Consider the following 15447-nt stretch of genomic DNA (forward strand, 5'->3'; position numbering starts at 1 on the left):
GACGCACTTCGACGTTTGGAACTCCTCTCAAATTTATTTAGGAAGGGAGGGTAATTTTTTTTATTTTAAGACGCGTGAAATGGCGACAGGAGACACGGGACCCGTCGAGACGGCGTGCGCCAAGCCGGGCTTCAACTTGCCCTCTCCCCTAGTAACACCGGAAGAGGAGCGAAGGCAGCGCCACGACAGCTGCGCACTCTTTCGTTGTGTTCTTTCCTTCTGGGGACGGATCGACGCCGATAATCTTTGCCGACATGCCCCACCTTTTGCTCGTGCAACAGAAACAGGGCGCCGAGAACTAACATTCTTCGTATTTACCACAATCTTTGACAAGCGTTTTGTAGATTGCGGTATTTCCTGTGCGGCGTTGCTCATTCTGATTTTCTAAGTATTGTTGCGACATTGATTCATCGAAAACCTGCCTTTGACCCTCAGTCATCGAGTTTCCACGAACCAGCGTATTCACAGAAGCGAACTATGCTGCTACTTGAACTATGCGCCTTTCAGCAAGCTCGTGGCTTCTCAAGCGCCAACCGGCCACCGGCGGTGCTAACAAAAGCAATGCTGGGCGCCCTGCACAGCAAGCCTCATTGTCTTGGCCTTTTGTGGCGTGTTGTCTTCAATAAGCCATTCGAAAAATATTAGCACAGAGGAATGCAAGGCGTCTTCGTGGTAGTGCAACATCGCCAGGACAAAGGGGGGCTCTGACCCACGGCGGATTGCCACGGCGGGAGCAACCTAGCGCTCACCTGCCCAAGAGGGGAGCGGGTCTCTCGTGTGTGTGTGTGTGGGGGGAAGGGGGGGGGGGGGAGGGGGGCGCTGCTTTCAGTGCCATGAATTCTGTGATTCGTGCGTCCTGAAGTCAGCCGGAGAAGGTGCCTATTTAATCTCGCGCGCGCAGAAGCGCACTGCCCCGCTCTGATACCAAGATGTAAATAATTGTATATAAAGTCTTCTTCTTCGTCAACTTGCCCATCATGACTGCCCCGGCACTACACCAACCTCGGCCCACATCGACCACGCTACCATGGTTCGCAACAGTGGAGACAGCGGTGAAATTCCTAACAGTGGAGTCAGCCCCTGGCTTCCCAACAGTATACAATACCAAATACCACAAGAGCCCCATAACCTCACCGAAAGGCATAGAGGGAACCTCGATCATAATTCTCGGCCTTCGATGCGCCTCATAACTCTTTTTTTAACACGAAAGTGTTTTTTGTCGCGGTTCACCAAGATCTGGCTGACGTCAGATCCGTCACAGAAATGACATCGCCAGAAAAACTTTGACACGGCGGCGCCGGGATTTGAACCACGAACTCTTTCGCCGCAACTTGAGGTACGAAACGTGCTCCCAACAGCGCTATGAACAGACGCGTAAACGAGACGACAAACGCGCCTTATATCCTTCCCTTCAAATGGTGCTCCCGTCTAGGAGAAACGAAGCGAAGCAGTGCATCATGACGCTGAGCGTCGGCAGTTGGCGCCTCGATGCCTGCGCCTACGTGCACGGGGGTCGCGCAGCATAACCTGCGGGGAAGCCGGTAAGGCAATGACCACGGAGTAAGATAGGCGCCTGCTTGCGAGTTTCACGCTCGTGGCGCGTCCTGTGGTTTCAGTCATATTTACGGGATGTTCCGGCGCGTGCAATCCAGTGTCTAACGTTGATGCCTATAACGGTGCCATACCGACGAAATATAAATAACGATGTGCAAGTTCACATCGACCCACAATAAGCATTAAACTGCTCCTGTGGAGGCGCATTTCACTTTCATGTTTTACCGGTTCCTATTAAAGAGGGATCAACCATATTCTTTATCTGCTGGCGTTACAAACACCCCTAACTCTTTACCGCAGGAGAAAATACTGTCATTCACGTAGTTTAAATTCTGCACGTGCATTTGCACCAATATGTTCATTTGTGTACCTTCCACAACGTGTTGCTCGCCATATACGCGATGTCTACAGCGCAACGACACCTATTGTGCCATGACAAACAATTCGTGTATGCTGCGGGCGTATACCAGGATATCTAGGCATTTGTACATACTTGCTATTACAATTTGTCGCGCACTGCGCCATTCGTGACCCCGTATGCGTTACTTCCCAATAGGCGATTATCGAGGGTTCTGCAAGCCGGATCTACGATGGTGACTCGAGGCTATGCACTCGACAACAATGCTTTGCCGGCTGAAATGCTGAAGGGGTCAGTGTTGGCCAAATGGTTGAGCCATTGGCTCATTTTACTGGTTCTATTTTTTGCACAGGTTGTCCTTTCTTTTTGCGAAATTTAGCCTTTCTTTTGGGGATAGCAATACTCCTTTGTGAAATATCCTTGCGAGGATACAGAGTATACACATGACTAAACAGGTGGGTGCGTAAAAAGAAATGTTCTTCTTTTTGTAGCTACACCTACTTGTAAGTCTCTTCGTATTGTCTTCGGCTACTAAGATTTTTTCACGAAACTCGGTTGCACACAATACATCACAGCAATAGGAATTCAGCCACTCGAGAGAACGCAGCTAACACAAGCGGCGTAATTTTGTTATGCCCTAAAATTGCCCTACAGTTATCCTTCTGTCAGCGATCATGGCACGACCATCATGCATACTACGATTCAAATCATTACACACGCATAGAATGTGACAAGAGAATTTTATTCTTGGGCTTCAATATGGTGTAGTTTGATGCAGACTGGGTTCTTTGGTAAAACGAGAAAAGCACAGGGGCTCAGCTCCAAGTCCAACCTGACCAGCTCAGCTCTTCACAGCACCGTTGAATCCCATAGATGCATCGGTGCCGTGGTTTTTATTGCGTTAGCAACGGAGGGGGCACATGGGCAAAAGTTGTCGCCGTTCGTCCATGGACCCAGCGCGTCAAAAGGAAGGAAGGAAGAATATAGAAGAAAGGCAGGAAAGTTAACCTGGCTAGAGCCTAGTTTGCTATCCTGCACGTGGGAAAGGGGAAATGGGCAAAAAAGAGAGAGGAAAAAAAAAGAGGAAAAGTTGGACCAGACACGTATGCCCAGCACTGAGGCACTGACAGTGATTGACACTGGAAGCTCTCAGTCTATAGCCTAGTGTTCAAGTTCGTCGCCCGTAGAAAACGTAATAGTTCCTTAGTCGCCTTCTGAGCGGATGACTGAGAAGGCCAGTGGCACAGAATCTTTCCCTCCGAAAATGGCCGCTGAGAGTCCAGGTTCCTCAGCGCTGACGACAGCTTTTTTCTTTCAGCCGAGTAGCGTGGGCACTCGCATAAAACGTGGTGTATCGTCTCCGATGTGCCGCACGTTTCGCACTCCGCCCTTGCTGCCATTCCTATTAAGTACGAGTAAGCATTTGTGAATGCCACCCCCAGCCAGAGACGGCAAAGAAGAGTTGCGTCAGACCGTGGGAGGCCTAGTGGAAGGGGACGTTGCAGGTGCGGGTCAAAGGCACCAATGCGTGCGCATGTGGAATCTTCTGGAGACCATTGGGAGATAGCTGTTTCCCGGGCAAGAATGCGGAGGACCCTAGCTGAGTCCGTCCTAGACAATGGGATGAGTACAGTTGTCGCTGTTTGGGCATGCAACAAAACAGCTCGTGTTGACAAGGGTGACGTCGGGGTAAGGTTGGCTGCGGATCGCTGCGTACCGGCGTCTGGCAGCTCGGCCTATGTGAGGAGGTCTAGGTGGCGGTGGCTTGTGCACGGTTTGCGTTTCTGTGTTTGTTTGGCACGGCTGGCGCATTTTCTTTTTTTTTTTTTTTTTTGCGAACGGGGTGCGACAAACACTTCGTTGCGGGTTCCTGAAGCGAGAACAGTCCGTGCAGAACAGCGACTCGAAAAACCAAAAAAAGCACATATAACACAAAAAGGCATTTTTAGGGGCTAAAAAACACATATAGGCTCATATAGTCAAAACAGGCGCTAAAAAGCCCATAGAATCACAGTAGGCATTATAGGCACAATAAACAATTGCCTAAAGCGCTCCCCTTCCCTTAGTTCATGCTAATTGTTAAAGAGGCTTGATACGGACTCAAGGAAAAAATAGGCATTATGCCTAATGTTCCGGTCTCTAGTGATGAGCGTCGTCTGCTACCAAGCAGAAAAGGAAGAAGTTCCAACTCCCATAATTAGAAGAAAAGAGCGGAGACCGCACCGCCCGGTGGACAACTCGTCACCACGCGGCTAGGGTACGCGGCTACTGCTAGACAAGCAGTGTCGAGAATTCGGCTGCATTCTTTGCAACACTTTTTTGTTTACCTCGCCGCACCGCATTAGTTTTGATTTTGTCGTATCCCGCCATTTCGTGGCTGCCGCTCCTGGCGGCTCCATCTGGAGGAGTAGGTTAAAAACGAGGGAACTCAAAGCCTGCCACAAGATGGCGTGCAATGCGAGCGAGCTCTAGGGTGCCTGGATGCACGCGCGCCGGCGGGCGCTCGCATCCAGGCACCCTAGCGAGCTCTTCCAATTGGGTGCTCTCTTGCGCTCCCGTGTCGTCGGCTACTGCGACAATGGATGCACAATTCAGGTCTCTCCTTTAGGATTAAGAGTCTCTTTAAGCGTAGAAAGTTTCATTTAAGGTACAATGTCGGAAGCGCAATGAATCGCAGGTAATAGAGATGACCAATGGTATCGAACGCCAACTTTCTGTTACTACCCACCGCCTTGGTCCACAAGCAATAAATTACGCAAACAATTCATACCATAGTACATAACAGTTATCCGTTGCCATTGAGTATATTTGTTAGCACTAGAGGAAACACCAGAGCTGCAACTAATAGCCAATTTAATTTGCCAGTTTGCCGTAATACCTACGGACAAAAATTAATTCCGTTTAATGGAGCCCATTTGTGGAATTGCATACCTGGTAACATGATGAATAAAAGGAACTTTTGTGTGTATTTAAAACACTATTTGCTAAGTTTCCATACATTGTGGCCATTGCGTTTTTTTTTTTTGGAACGTAATGATTGTTATGACTGCATTGTCACGAAGCCAAGGACGACGCAGTTGTCTTGAAGGAGAAACAAGTTTATTGGAGCGAACTTGTGCTCCCCTAACAACTCAAAAGAATACAGAGGCGGCGAAGCAGCGGTTAACAAAGTGACTTGGGTCGGCGAGCGTCGCAGAATCGAATGCCGAGGCGTCTGCTCTGCAGGCTTTTTATCTTTCGGCGCAGGTGTTTCTGGAACCGTCGATTCACATCCAGAACATTGTAGATCACAGACGATTATTCTGAGATAGCGACGTTAGGGCGAAACAGTTTGCTTATCTGAATGTGATAGCCCGTGCGGCATAAAAATAAAGAACGGAAGACGCGCTTTGCTTGGAACGCAGATAACACTTCCGGGCGTGGCCCGGCAGTACAAACAAACAATAAATAAGCAAGCCCATACATGGTTCGCGGCATTACCCCCCCTCTAAGAGTGCATCAACCCGATGCTAAAATAAAAGACAGTCCGAACAAACAACAACAACAACAACAAAAAAAGTCCGTCATCTTGCATAGTAAGGCTTCAAGCGAACCACGTGGACGACTTCGGGCCGCGTGCGTCGTCGTGATGTTCCAGAATCACCATCGGGCATCACCTCGTAGGTAAGTTGGCCGACACGTCGTAGAATTTGGTAGGGTCCGAAATATCGTCGCAGAAGCTTCTCACTGAGTCCGCGTCGTCGGATGGGAGTCCAAACCAAACACGGTCCCCTGGGTGGTACTCGGCGTCTCGGCGTCGGAGGTTGTAGCGCCCGGCATCCACGAGCTGCTGGCGCGTTGTACGAACTCAAGCCAGCTGGCGGGCCACGTCCGCACGCTGAAGGTATCCTTGGATGTCGGTGTTGAGGTCGTCGTCTTCTACGTGCGGAAGCATGGCGTCGAGCATCATAGTTGGCCGTCTTCGGTAGACAAGCTCGAGCGGCGTCAGCTGCGTCGTCTCCTGGATAGCCGTGTTGTACGCAAACGTGACATACGGGAGCACTTTGTCCAAAGTCTTATGTTGAACATCAACGTACATTGACAGCATATCTGCGATTGTCTTGTTCAGACGTTCTGTTAGTCCGTTCGCTTGGGGGTAGTACGCCGTCGTTCTTCTGTAATCCGTGTTGCTGTAGAGTAATATTACTTGCATCAGCTCCGCAGTAAAGGCCGTTCCGCGGTACGTGATTAGAACTTCCGGGGCTCCATGTCGCAGCACAACTTGGCTTATGAAGAACTTTGCGACTTCCTGTGCAGTGCCCCTCGGAAGAGCGGTGGTCTCTGCGTAGCGCGTCATGTAGTCTGTCGCCACGACAATCCACTTGTACTGTGATTGTGACGTAGGGAACGGGCCTAGAAGGTCCATTCCAATCTGTTGAAAGTGCCTCGACGGGACGGCGATCGGTTGCAGAAAGCCGGCGGGTCTTGTCGGCGGCGTTTCTCGTCGCTGGCAGTCACGGCAACTCCGAACGTAGCGGGTGACGTCGGATGTAAGGCGGGGCCAGAAGTACTTCGCCTTGATTTTTGCAATAGTGCGAGCTGTCCCGAGATGTCCGGAAGACGGGTCGTCGTGGCACGCTTCCGAAATTTCGTCACGGAGCTCTGCAGAGATGACAAGTAGGTAATGCGTTCTCGTTCCGGGGCTGAAATTCTTCTTCACGAGGACGGAGTTTTTGAGGCTGAATGCTGGCAAGTTCCGCTTGAACGCCCTAGGCACGGCGACATTTCGTCCTTCGAGGTAGTCGATCATGACGCGCAAGTCGGGGTCGGCACGCTGCTGGGCGGCTATGTCGCTCTCCGTAACGACTCCGAAGAACGCGCTGTCTTCGTCGGAGTCTAGTGGTGGCGGGTCGACGGGGGCGCAAGACAGGCAGTCGGCGTCGGAGTGTTTCCTGCCGGATTTGTAGACGATTGTAACGTCGAACTCTTGCAGGCGCAAGCTCCACCGCCCAAGACGGCCAGAGGGGTCCTTCAAATTGGCGAGCCAACACAGCGCATGGTGGTCTGTGACAACCTTGAATGGTCTACCATATACGTATTGGCGAAATTTTGAAAGGGCCCATATAATTGCGAGACACTCTTTTTCAGAGGCTGAGTAATTTTTCTCCTCCTTCGACAGACCCCGGCTGGCAAAGGCGATTACTTTTTCGCTACCGCTTTGCTTTTGAACGAGAACGGCACCCAAGCCTATATCGCTGGCATCGGTGTGCATTTCTTTTTCGGCGTTTTCGTCGAAATGAGCGAGCATGGGAGGGCTTTGCAGCGTTTTTGCAGCTCACGGAATGCCTTTTCTTGGTCGTTTTCCCAGCTAAAAGGCGTGCTATCTTTCGTCAACCCTGTGAGTGGCTCTGCAGTGCGGCCGAAGTTTGCGACGAAGCGCCGGTAGTATGCGAACAGTCCGAGAAATCTTCGCACGCCCTTCTTGTCTTTCGGCCTTGGAAAGTTCGCAATGTCCGAAGTTTTTGCCGGGTCAGGTAGGACTCCCGCGGCGTTGACGACGTGGCCCAAGAACTTCAGCTCCTCATACGCGAAACGACACTTTTCAGGCTTCAGCGTTAACCCCGATGTACGAATGGCCTCGAGTACAGACTCCAACCTTGCAAGGTGTTAGTCGAAATTCCACAACGTCGTCGAGGTATACGAGGCAAGTGTGCCACTTAAGGCCAGGTAGCACAGTGCCCATGACTTTTGAAACGTTGCTGGCGCCATGCACAGCCCAAAAGGCATCACCTTGAACTCGTATAGGCCGTCCGGGGTTATAAACGCAGTCTTCTCTCGGTCTGTCTCGTCCACTTCAATTTGCCAGTAGCCGGTCTTCAAATCCATCGATGACAAGTACTTGGCATGGCAGAGGTGGTCAAGGGCGTGGTCGATTCATGGCAGGGGATACACGTCCTTTTTGGTGATTTTGTTTAGTCGCCGGTAGTCAACGCAGAACCTTAATGTGCCGTCTTTTTTCTTTACGAGTACGACCGGCGCAGCCCAGGGGCTTTTCGATGGCTGTATAATGTCGTCGCTTAGCATGTCGTCGACTTGAGTCTGGATGGCTTCCCGTTAGTGGGAGGAGACGCGGTATGGCGACTGTCGGGTAGGTCGGGCTCTATCTTCAGTTATTATACGGTGCTTCGCTAGGGGTGTCTGACGTAATTTTGAACTCGACGAAAAACACTCGCTGTAGCGACGCAGCAAAGCCAATAATTTGTTCCGTTGTTCTTGCGGTAGCGCCGGATTCACGTCGAAGGGCTGCGGATGCTTGAAGGTGTCATCGGGTGTGCGTTCAAAGTCGGCGACCGCGATCACGTCACTTACTTCTTGCGTTTCTTCGAGGAACGCAATTGCAGCTCCCTTGTTTAAATGTTGGTACTCTTCGGTGAAATTAGAGACCAAAACGTGAGATTGGCGCTGCTTAAAGTGCGCAATGCCTCTTGCGATGGAGACACCGCGGTCGAGAAGCAACCTTCGATCACTCTCTACGATAGCGTCGATGTCAGAAGCAGCATCCTCACAGCAGACGGCGATCATCAAGCTTGCGAGGGGCGGCAGGGTGATGTGATCGTCGGCGATCCTGACAACAGCACGGTGATCGGGGTTCGGCTGCGGCGTCGTGGAGTGATCGGAGGAAAAAGTTGTCGACTTGGTCTGCAGATCAATTATTGCGCCGTTGTCCGTCAAAAAGTCCATTCCGAGAATTACGTCGCGGGAGCAGTTAGGCAAAATAACGAACTCAGCAGGGTACGTGGTGCCGCGTGTGGTGACGCGTGATGTGCACGTTCCACTTGGCGTTACGAGATGGCCTCCTGCTGTGCGTATATGCGGACCGTCCCATGTTGTCGTACCTTTCTTCAGATTCGACGCGAATGAGCCGCTCATTACCGAGTAGTCGGCTCCCGTGTCGATGAGGGCGACTACGCCAAAGCCGTCGATGGACAACTGGACGTCGGACGCCGCTTTCCTCGAGTTTCTGGTGCGTCGGGGCGTTGTATCTCGGCTTGTGCGTGTTTACGGTCGGGCACCAAGCGTCGTCATTCTCGTCATGTTCTAAGCGACAGGCTCTGTCGTTTCAGGTACGCGTCGCGTCGTGTCGTCGTCGGGTTCGGGAGTCACGTCCGGGCTAAATCGAGTCGTTGGGCTGCAGGTACGGTGTTCGGTGCGGCCATGCGTCGTTGGAGGGTTTTCGTTTTTTCGCCGTTCTGCAACTTCACCTCCAGAATTTGCTGCTTTTAGTTTCCCCCGCGTGGGCTGGGGGACCTTCCACGTGAGAAGTCAGCGGTGTTATGGCGGTTTGGCGACTGGTACCGGTAGGGCGACGGCGAACGGTTGAAGCGGGCAGGTCCTCGGTTCGTGTTGGACAGGTATTCGTCGATCTCAGTAGGGCGCTGGCCGGGTCGGGGGCGTGGTGCGTCGACGGAGAATCCTCGCAGACCGAGCCTCTTGTAAGTGCAGCGACGGTAGATGTGGTCGGCCTCTTCGCAGTGGTAGCACAGCGGGCGATTATCGGGCGTTCGCACACACGTCGGTCTTCCTTGGCGTCTGGTATTGGTCTACAAGGCGTCGGGCGGGCGGCATTGGACGGCGGTATGGCTGGGCCTCTTGACGACGGGTAGGAGCAAGGCGGGGTTGACGAAAAGCTGCGGAGTAGGTCATCGCTTGGGGCTGACGGGGTGCTTCTGAAGGCATAGAAGTTCCCAGCACCTGTTGAACCTCTTCACGGATGACGTCAGTCAGAGAAGCCACTTGAGGTTGCGGCGTTGTTGGAAAAAGCTTCTGAAGCTCCTCCTTAACCACTGCTCGAATGGTCTCGCGCAATGTATCGGAGCTTCCAGTTGCAGCAACGATGTTCTCCGAGAACAGCGCGTTGACAGGGCGGTCGTACTGCCTCGTTCGAATTTCTAGCGTCTTCTCCATCGCGGCCGCCTCAGACGCGAATTCAGCCACCGTCTTCGGCGGGTTACGGACTAGACAAGCAAAAAGCTCTTGCTTCACTCCTCGCATTAGAAACCTGAGCTTCTTTTCTTCGGTCATTTCGGGGTCCGCATGGCGAAAAAGTCGCTTCATCTCCTCAACGAAGATCACGACACCTTCGTTGGGGTACTGCGTTCGAGTTTCAAGCAAAAGCGCAGCTCGCTCTTTTCTCACAACGGTAGTGAAGGTGTTAAAGAACTCCCTTTTGAATTGAGTCCAGTCGGTCAAAGAACTCTCATGGTTCTCGAACCAAGTTCGAGCAGCATCTTCTAAGTAAAGGAAGACATGCCGGAAAGTTTCTTCCTCGTCCCACCTGTTGAAGATGCGGACGCGCTCCAGCTTCTCCAACCATTCTTCGGGGTCTTCAGCGGGGGCTCCCCGGCACGATGGCGGTTCCCGGGGCTGCTGCAGGACGATTGGCGACGTTGTTTCTTGCACCATCGTGTTGGTTGCAGCGTTCCTTATCTTGGGCCCTTCTAGAATGAGACCGACCTAGGGTAGCAATCCTTGCAGTCGGCGGCTTTCTCTGGTTGGGCTGGCTTGGCGGCTTCCAGATGTCGTAGAGAGCATAAAGGGTGAGTACCCCGCACCTCCACCAGATGTCACGAAGCCAAGGACGACGCAGTTGTCTTGAAGGAGAAACAAGTTTATTGGAGCGAACGTGTGCTCCCCTAACAACTAAAAAGAATACAGAGGCGGCGAAGCAGCGGTCAACAAAGTGACTTGCGTCGGCGAGCGTCGCAGAATCGAATGCCGAGGCGTCTGCTCTGCAGGCTTTTAAGTGCGAATGCACTTCTTAAGCGAGCCTGAATCGTCCGCCGCCGTAGTCCGCATAACAACAGCTGCGGGTGCGCGCGCTCCTGGTCTCCCTTAGCAACGGGGGGAGATGGGCGCGCGCTGCCTGGCCGCTGACATGGCACATACCCACGTGGGGGATTGGCCAGGAATCTCCTCGTCTTCCTTGGCAACGGGGGGAGATGGGCGCACGCTGCCTGGCCGCTGACATGGCACATACCCACGTGGGGGATTGGCCAAGAATCGGGCGTGAGAAGGGCTAATGCACCCGCTTAAAGGAGTACTGACACGAAATTTCAAAGCTGAGATCCGCTGTAGCAATCAAGTACAACGACAACACAAATAGGTGTCTGTGAATAAATGCATCTTTCTTTCTTTGTAGTTGTGTGTGTGTGTGATCTCTCTTTCGCGAACATTACCGAACCGCGCAAATTCAACTCGTGCATTCGCACTTTCACATTCTTCCCCTCGGGGAAATGCGGGGAATTTTTTTTATCTTTCGGCGCGAGTGTTTCTAGAACCGTCGATTCACATCCAGAACATTGTAGATCACAGGCGATTATTCTGGGTTAGCGACGTTAGGGCGAAACAGTTTGCTTATCTGAATGTAATAGCCCGTGCGGCATAAAAATAAAGAACGGAAGACGCGCTTTGCTTGGAACGCAGATAACACAGCCGGGCGTGGCCCGGCAGTAAAAACAAACAATAAATAAGCAAGCCCATACATGGTTCGCGGCAGAATTATGTTATGGTGTGATTTCGTTTGTCACATGATATGTTATGTTGGGTTATTATACGTTATGATATCTTCACTTACGTTCTATTTTTCAACAGGTATTCGTTGCTGTCACTACACATATAGCGTATTTTGCCTTGGCTTCGCTACTAGCCAACCAACTATAAGTTCAAACACTGTATTGAATATTTCTGTAAATACGAAATGAATAAAACTGAAACTGAACTGAACTGAACATACACGCTCACAAATAATTATAAAGCTTGTGTCTGATAATAAATTAACTATTGTTGGTCGCACGTTGCAGGCGTGTTTGACTTAGGACAACATTAAATACCTAGCAATGAAGGTGGATAAAATGTTTGTGCTTGACCCAATACATTGCTCACATTCACTGAGAATTATCAGTTAAAAGATTGAGAATTCTTATGGCTTTGCCATGCCCGATAAAGTGTAATAGCATTAATAAAATGTTGCACAGATTTCAGGGTTACGTAATCCAGGGCTCGGTAGGCCTTGTACTGCCTGCCGTTGGCGATTCAAAGAATCACGCTAAGCTGTGCGAAGAATATCTTACTGCCAGCCGATACATACCCAGGCGTCTGACAAGATGTGTTTGTGGCCTCAGTTGGTAACCCCAGCTGCCACTAGTTAAAATCCCTGTTGTGTCGCGTCGCCGACGGCACCGAAGGGCGATGCAGAGCGACGTGCGCTCAACTTGAAGGGGTAGGAGCAAAGATACTTTATTCAAAATGACGTCACCTCTTATAAATTCGGCTTAACCCCTCTGGCGGTAAAGAACCGAATCCTCGGGAGGAAAAAACCCCAATAATTCATAATCCCTGCCTTGATACAGCCTCGACCATCATAGGAAGAACCGGGCACATGAAACATAAAACAATTCTTGTATACGACACCCACGTATTCAAACAAGATGATGACTCAGGGCGCATACAATACAGTCCCGTTGCCAGATATAAAAATTCCAAAGCCAGGCCCAAAATAGCGAGACCTAAATCCAGCCAGCCAAAAGATACAGAACAGACCCAATCAAAGGCCCACATGACCTCGAACAACGACAATACACGATACAAGCGATGGCCACTACCAGAGCTCGAAATAGCAGTGTAGTTCCTCCGTTGTGTACCCTTCCTTAGGGGACGATTTGTTACCCATTGCAGAGTTTGTAGGTCCCCACGAGACAGCCGTTCACTTCAGTTAACTGTTTGGAAAGACCACACTTCTCCTCACAGTAAGAGTTCCTGTAAGAGACTGAATTTCGCTTCACATCACTCCATTGGCACTCCCCATTCACTCCACCCTCACAACAACTGCACATACGCATCCGGGTTCCTGGGAACGCCCATTTCCCCTTTCCTTCGCCACCTAACCGTTTCCCTGTCAGCCGACGTTGCCACTCCTTACACCACACAGGCATCTAATACGGCTATCTTGCTTTGGAACACAAATCACTCGGAAATTACCAGACAACGCAACCATCTTGAATACTGGAATTAAATTTTTTTTTAATTATTTCCGAAAGTAAAAACGTTGACAGGTCCGTTTCTCAGAAAGGCTAACATGTTAAATTTGTGCAAAAGAACTTGTACATAAACTTCTCTGGGAATGTCGCCTGAGATTCACCAGATTTATCGCCAGCAAAACACGCTCGCGAAGCATCATAGACGGCGCCCTGTCTTCTGCCCCTTGTAATCTCTTGATCCTCAGAGCGTTTTACTCACATTGTAGTGAACTAGTCTTCATTTTGTACGTACAAATAAAATGCCCCTCAAGATATGAGACTCGTTAAGCAACTATCGACCCCGGATTCTGGCACGATACAATTCAAAATAAAGATCTGTCTTGCAGTGCTCCTGTTTGCAATCAGTTTACATGTGTCTCACCGAATCTGGCTTCACATTATAGTTTCTTGTAATAATTGACCAATCAAATTGCGCAGTGATTTTTATTGAATTCAAACTGAATCTATGTCGGTGATAGAGGACCACGAGGGTCATTTTTTTTTTTCACTTTGCTTATTGGTAGGGGGAACTTCCAAGTGGCTTATAACAAATAAAAACTTGGGACTACATGCTGCAAACAACTTCAAATTATGTGCGAACTTGTTAAAGTGTATCAGCAGCAAAACTCTCCCATTACATACATTCAACGCAACACTTTCTGAAAAAAAAAGTAGGGTATCTGAGCATCCTTGCTGAGACGAGGAGTTACAGTAAGCGATTCCAATGGTTAACTGCTCCTCGTAACTACAGCCCTGCTTATAGCGGAATTACAAATGGACCCGAGATGGCAAAGTTTCCTGGGCATGCCTGACTTTCGCAGTCTGCATAAGCGAGTCGTTTGGTCATGCAATCTAGCTTCAGCAAATGTTCCAGGTATGGTGGGTATTTTGTTGCATATGATATAAACATCATTGTAAGAATTCTGGTTCTATGAAAAGCGCACGGCTCTGTGCTCAGCGTACCAGCATCCCATATCAAATCCAACGTCGAGTGCTCTATGACGATGGCATCGCGACGCTAGTTACAACAAGACTCAAACTAGAAACTAAGCAAGCAAGCAATAAAAAAACACAGCTTAGCATGCTGGATGAGGGTGTGTTCTTTGTGTCACAGAGAGAGACGCCATTGGTTCAACATTTCTTGCCAATGGTGAAGGAGGGCTCCCAAATCCCAAAATCAAGATACTTCAAATCGTTTAGCTGCATACTAGCGTTCTGAATTACGTCCCTGTTTATTATCTGATTTATTTTCTACTTTCAGAGGATCCGGCGTGAGCCCGATGTCTTTATATACCGTATATCGACGTCATAAAAACCAGGGCACCAGTGGCTGCCCGTATTTAGTTCGCAAGGAACCCTATTCAGCATATCAGTCTGCAAAGTAGGCAACTAGAATATAGGCTTCCAGAAACAGCACGAGATTTATTTACCCATAACCCTTATGCAACCCCGCTTGTTACCTGCTATGTATTTCAAAAGCGCGGCTGTTTAACCCGGCCGTAAGTTGCCCAACGGGAACATACAACCTCAAATTGGAAGAAAACAACGCTTCCCATGGCGGGAATCAACCCTTCGTGCATCGCATTATTAAACCGACGTCTATCCGATTAAGATATAACCGCATTCAGGGCGCATACTATTATTTCGCAGCGTTGGCTTTAAACAGCCACGTCTCGGACGAAGAGAGAGCGTCAGCCATATCTGCTGCTTCGCCAGCCTTGCACCACTAGTGAAAGCTGCTCCATTTTTTTTTCGTTCGATGAGTGACCATTACAAGTATTTTACCTCAAACGAATACACAAGGCCTGCAATTAGACGGCAAAACTTTATTTGGTGTTTTGTAGCCGGTGGAGTTTAATCCGGACGGGGTCCTTTGGCAGAACAAGAAACGCACAGGTCTTCAGCTCCAAGTCGGCCTGGAAAAATAGGAAGTGTTCAGTTAATTTCGTTATCACTACCACAGACTTCTACGGGCGTCTTCCACTGGGCCACTCCTTGTTGCCTTGACTCTCGTATTCGAGTCAGTACACCCAGCTTCCCAGTCCACGCCATGTATCGTTGTTAGCGAAGAGATTCCCGTCCTTCGTGATTGATTGATTGATTGATTGATTGATTGATTGATTGATTGATTGATTGATTGATTGATTGATTGATTGATTGATTGATTGATTGATTGATTGATTGATTGATTGATTGATTGATTGATTGATTGATTGATTGATTGATTGATTGATTGATTGATTGATTGATTGCAGGGTTTAACGCTCCGACGCAACGCAGGCGATGAGGCGCGCCGTAGTGGACGGCTCCAGATTAATTTTGACCACCTGGGGATCTTTAACGTGTGCCGAAAGCTCGGCGCACGGGCGTTTTTGCTTTTCGCCTCCATTTCCTGTCCTTCCTGCTCATTCTCTCGGGTCTGCATGTACGCCTTGAACGCTAGGAAGACACTTTCGAGCAATTTCGCTGGCGATGTACATA

At 49.9% G+C, this 15447-nt stretch overlaps 1 protein-coding gene across 2 annotated transcripts in view; it reads right to left on the reverse strand.

The window, feature by feature from the left end:
• Positions 1–14777: 14777 nt before the first annotated feature.
• LOC144138348 (thromboxane-A synthase-like) overlaps positions 14778–15447 on the reverse strand; it is a 49249-nt gene continuing 48579 nt past the window's right edge. For both annotated transcript variants that reach the window (XM_077670586.1, XM_077670585.1), the window contains one exon: positions 14778–14882. In XM_077670586.1, the coding sequence (XP_077526712.1) occupies positions 14793–14882 (90 nt within the window). In that variant the 3' untranslated portion in view covers positions 14778–14792. The remainder of the gene's footprint in view (positions 14883–15447) is intronic.

Source organism: Haemaphysalis longicornis, unplaced genomic scaffold, assembly GCF_048455015.1.
Source record: "Haemaphysalis longicornis isolate Haplotype H1 unplaced genomic scaffold, Haemaphysalis longicornis Haplotype H1 scaffold_5, whole genome shotgun sequence".
Lineage (NCBI taxonomy): Eukaryota > Metazoa > Arthropoda > Arachnida > Ixodida > Ixodidae > Haemaphysalis > Haemaphysalis longicornis.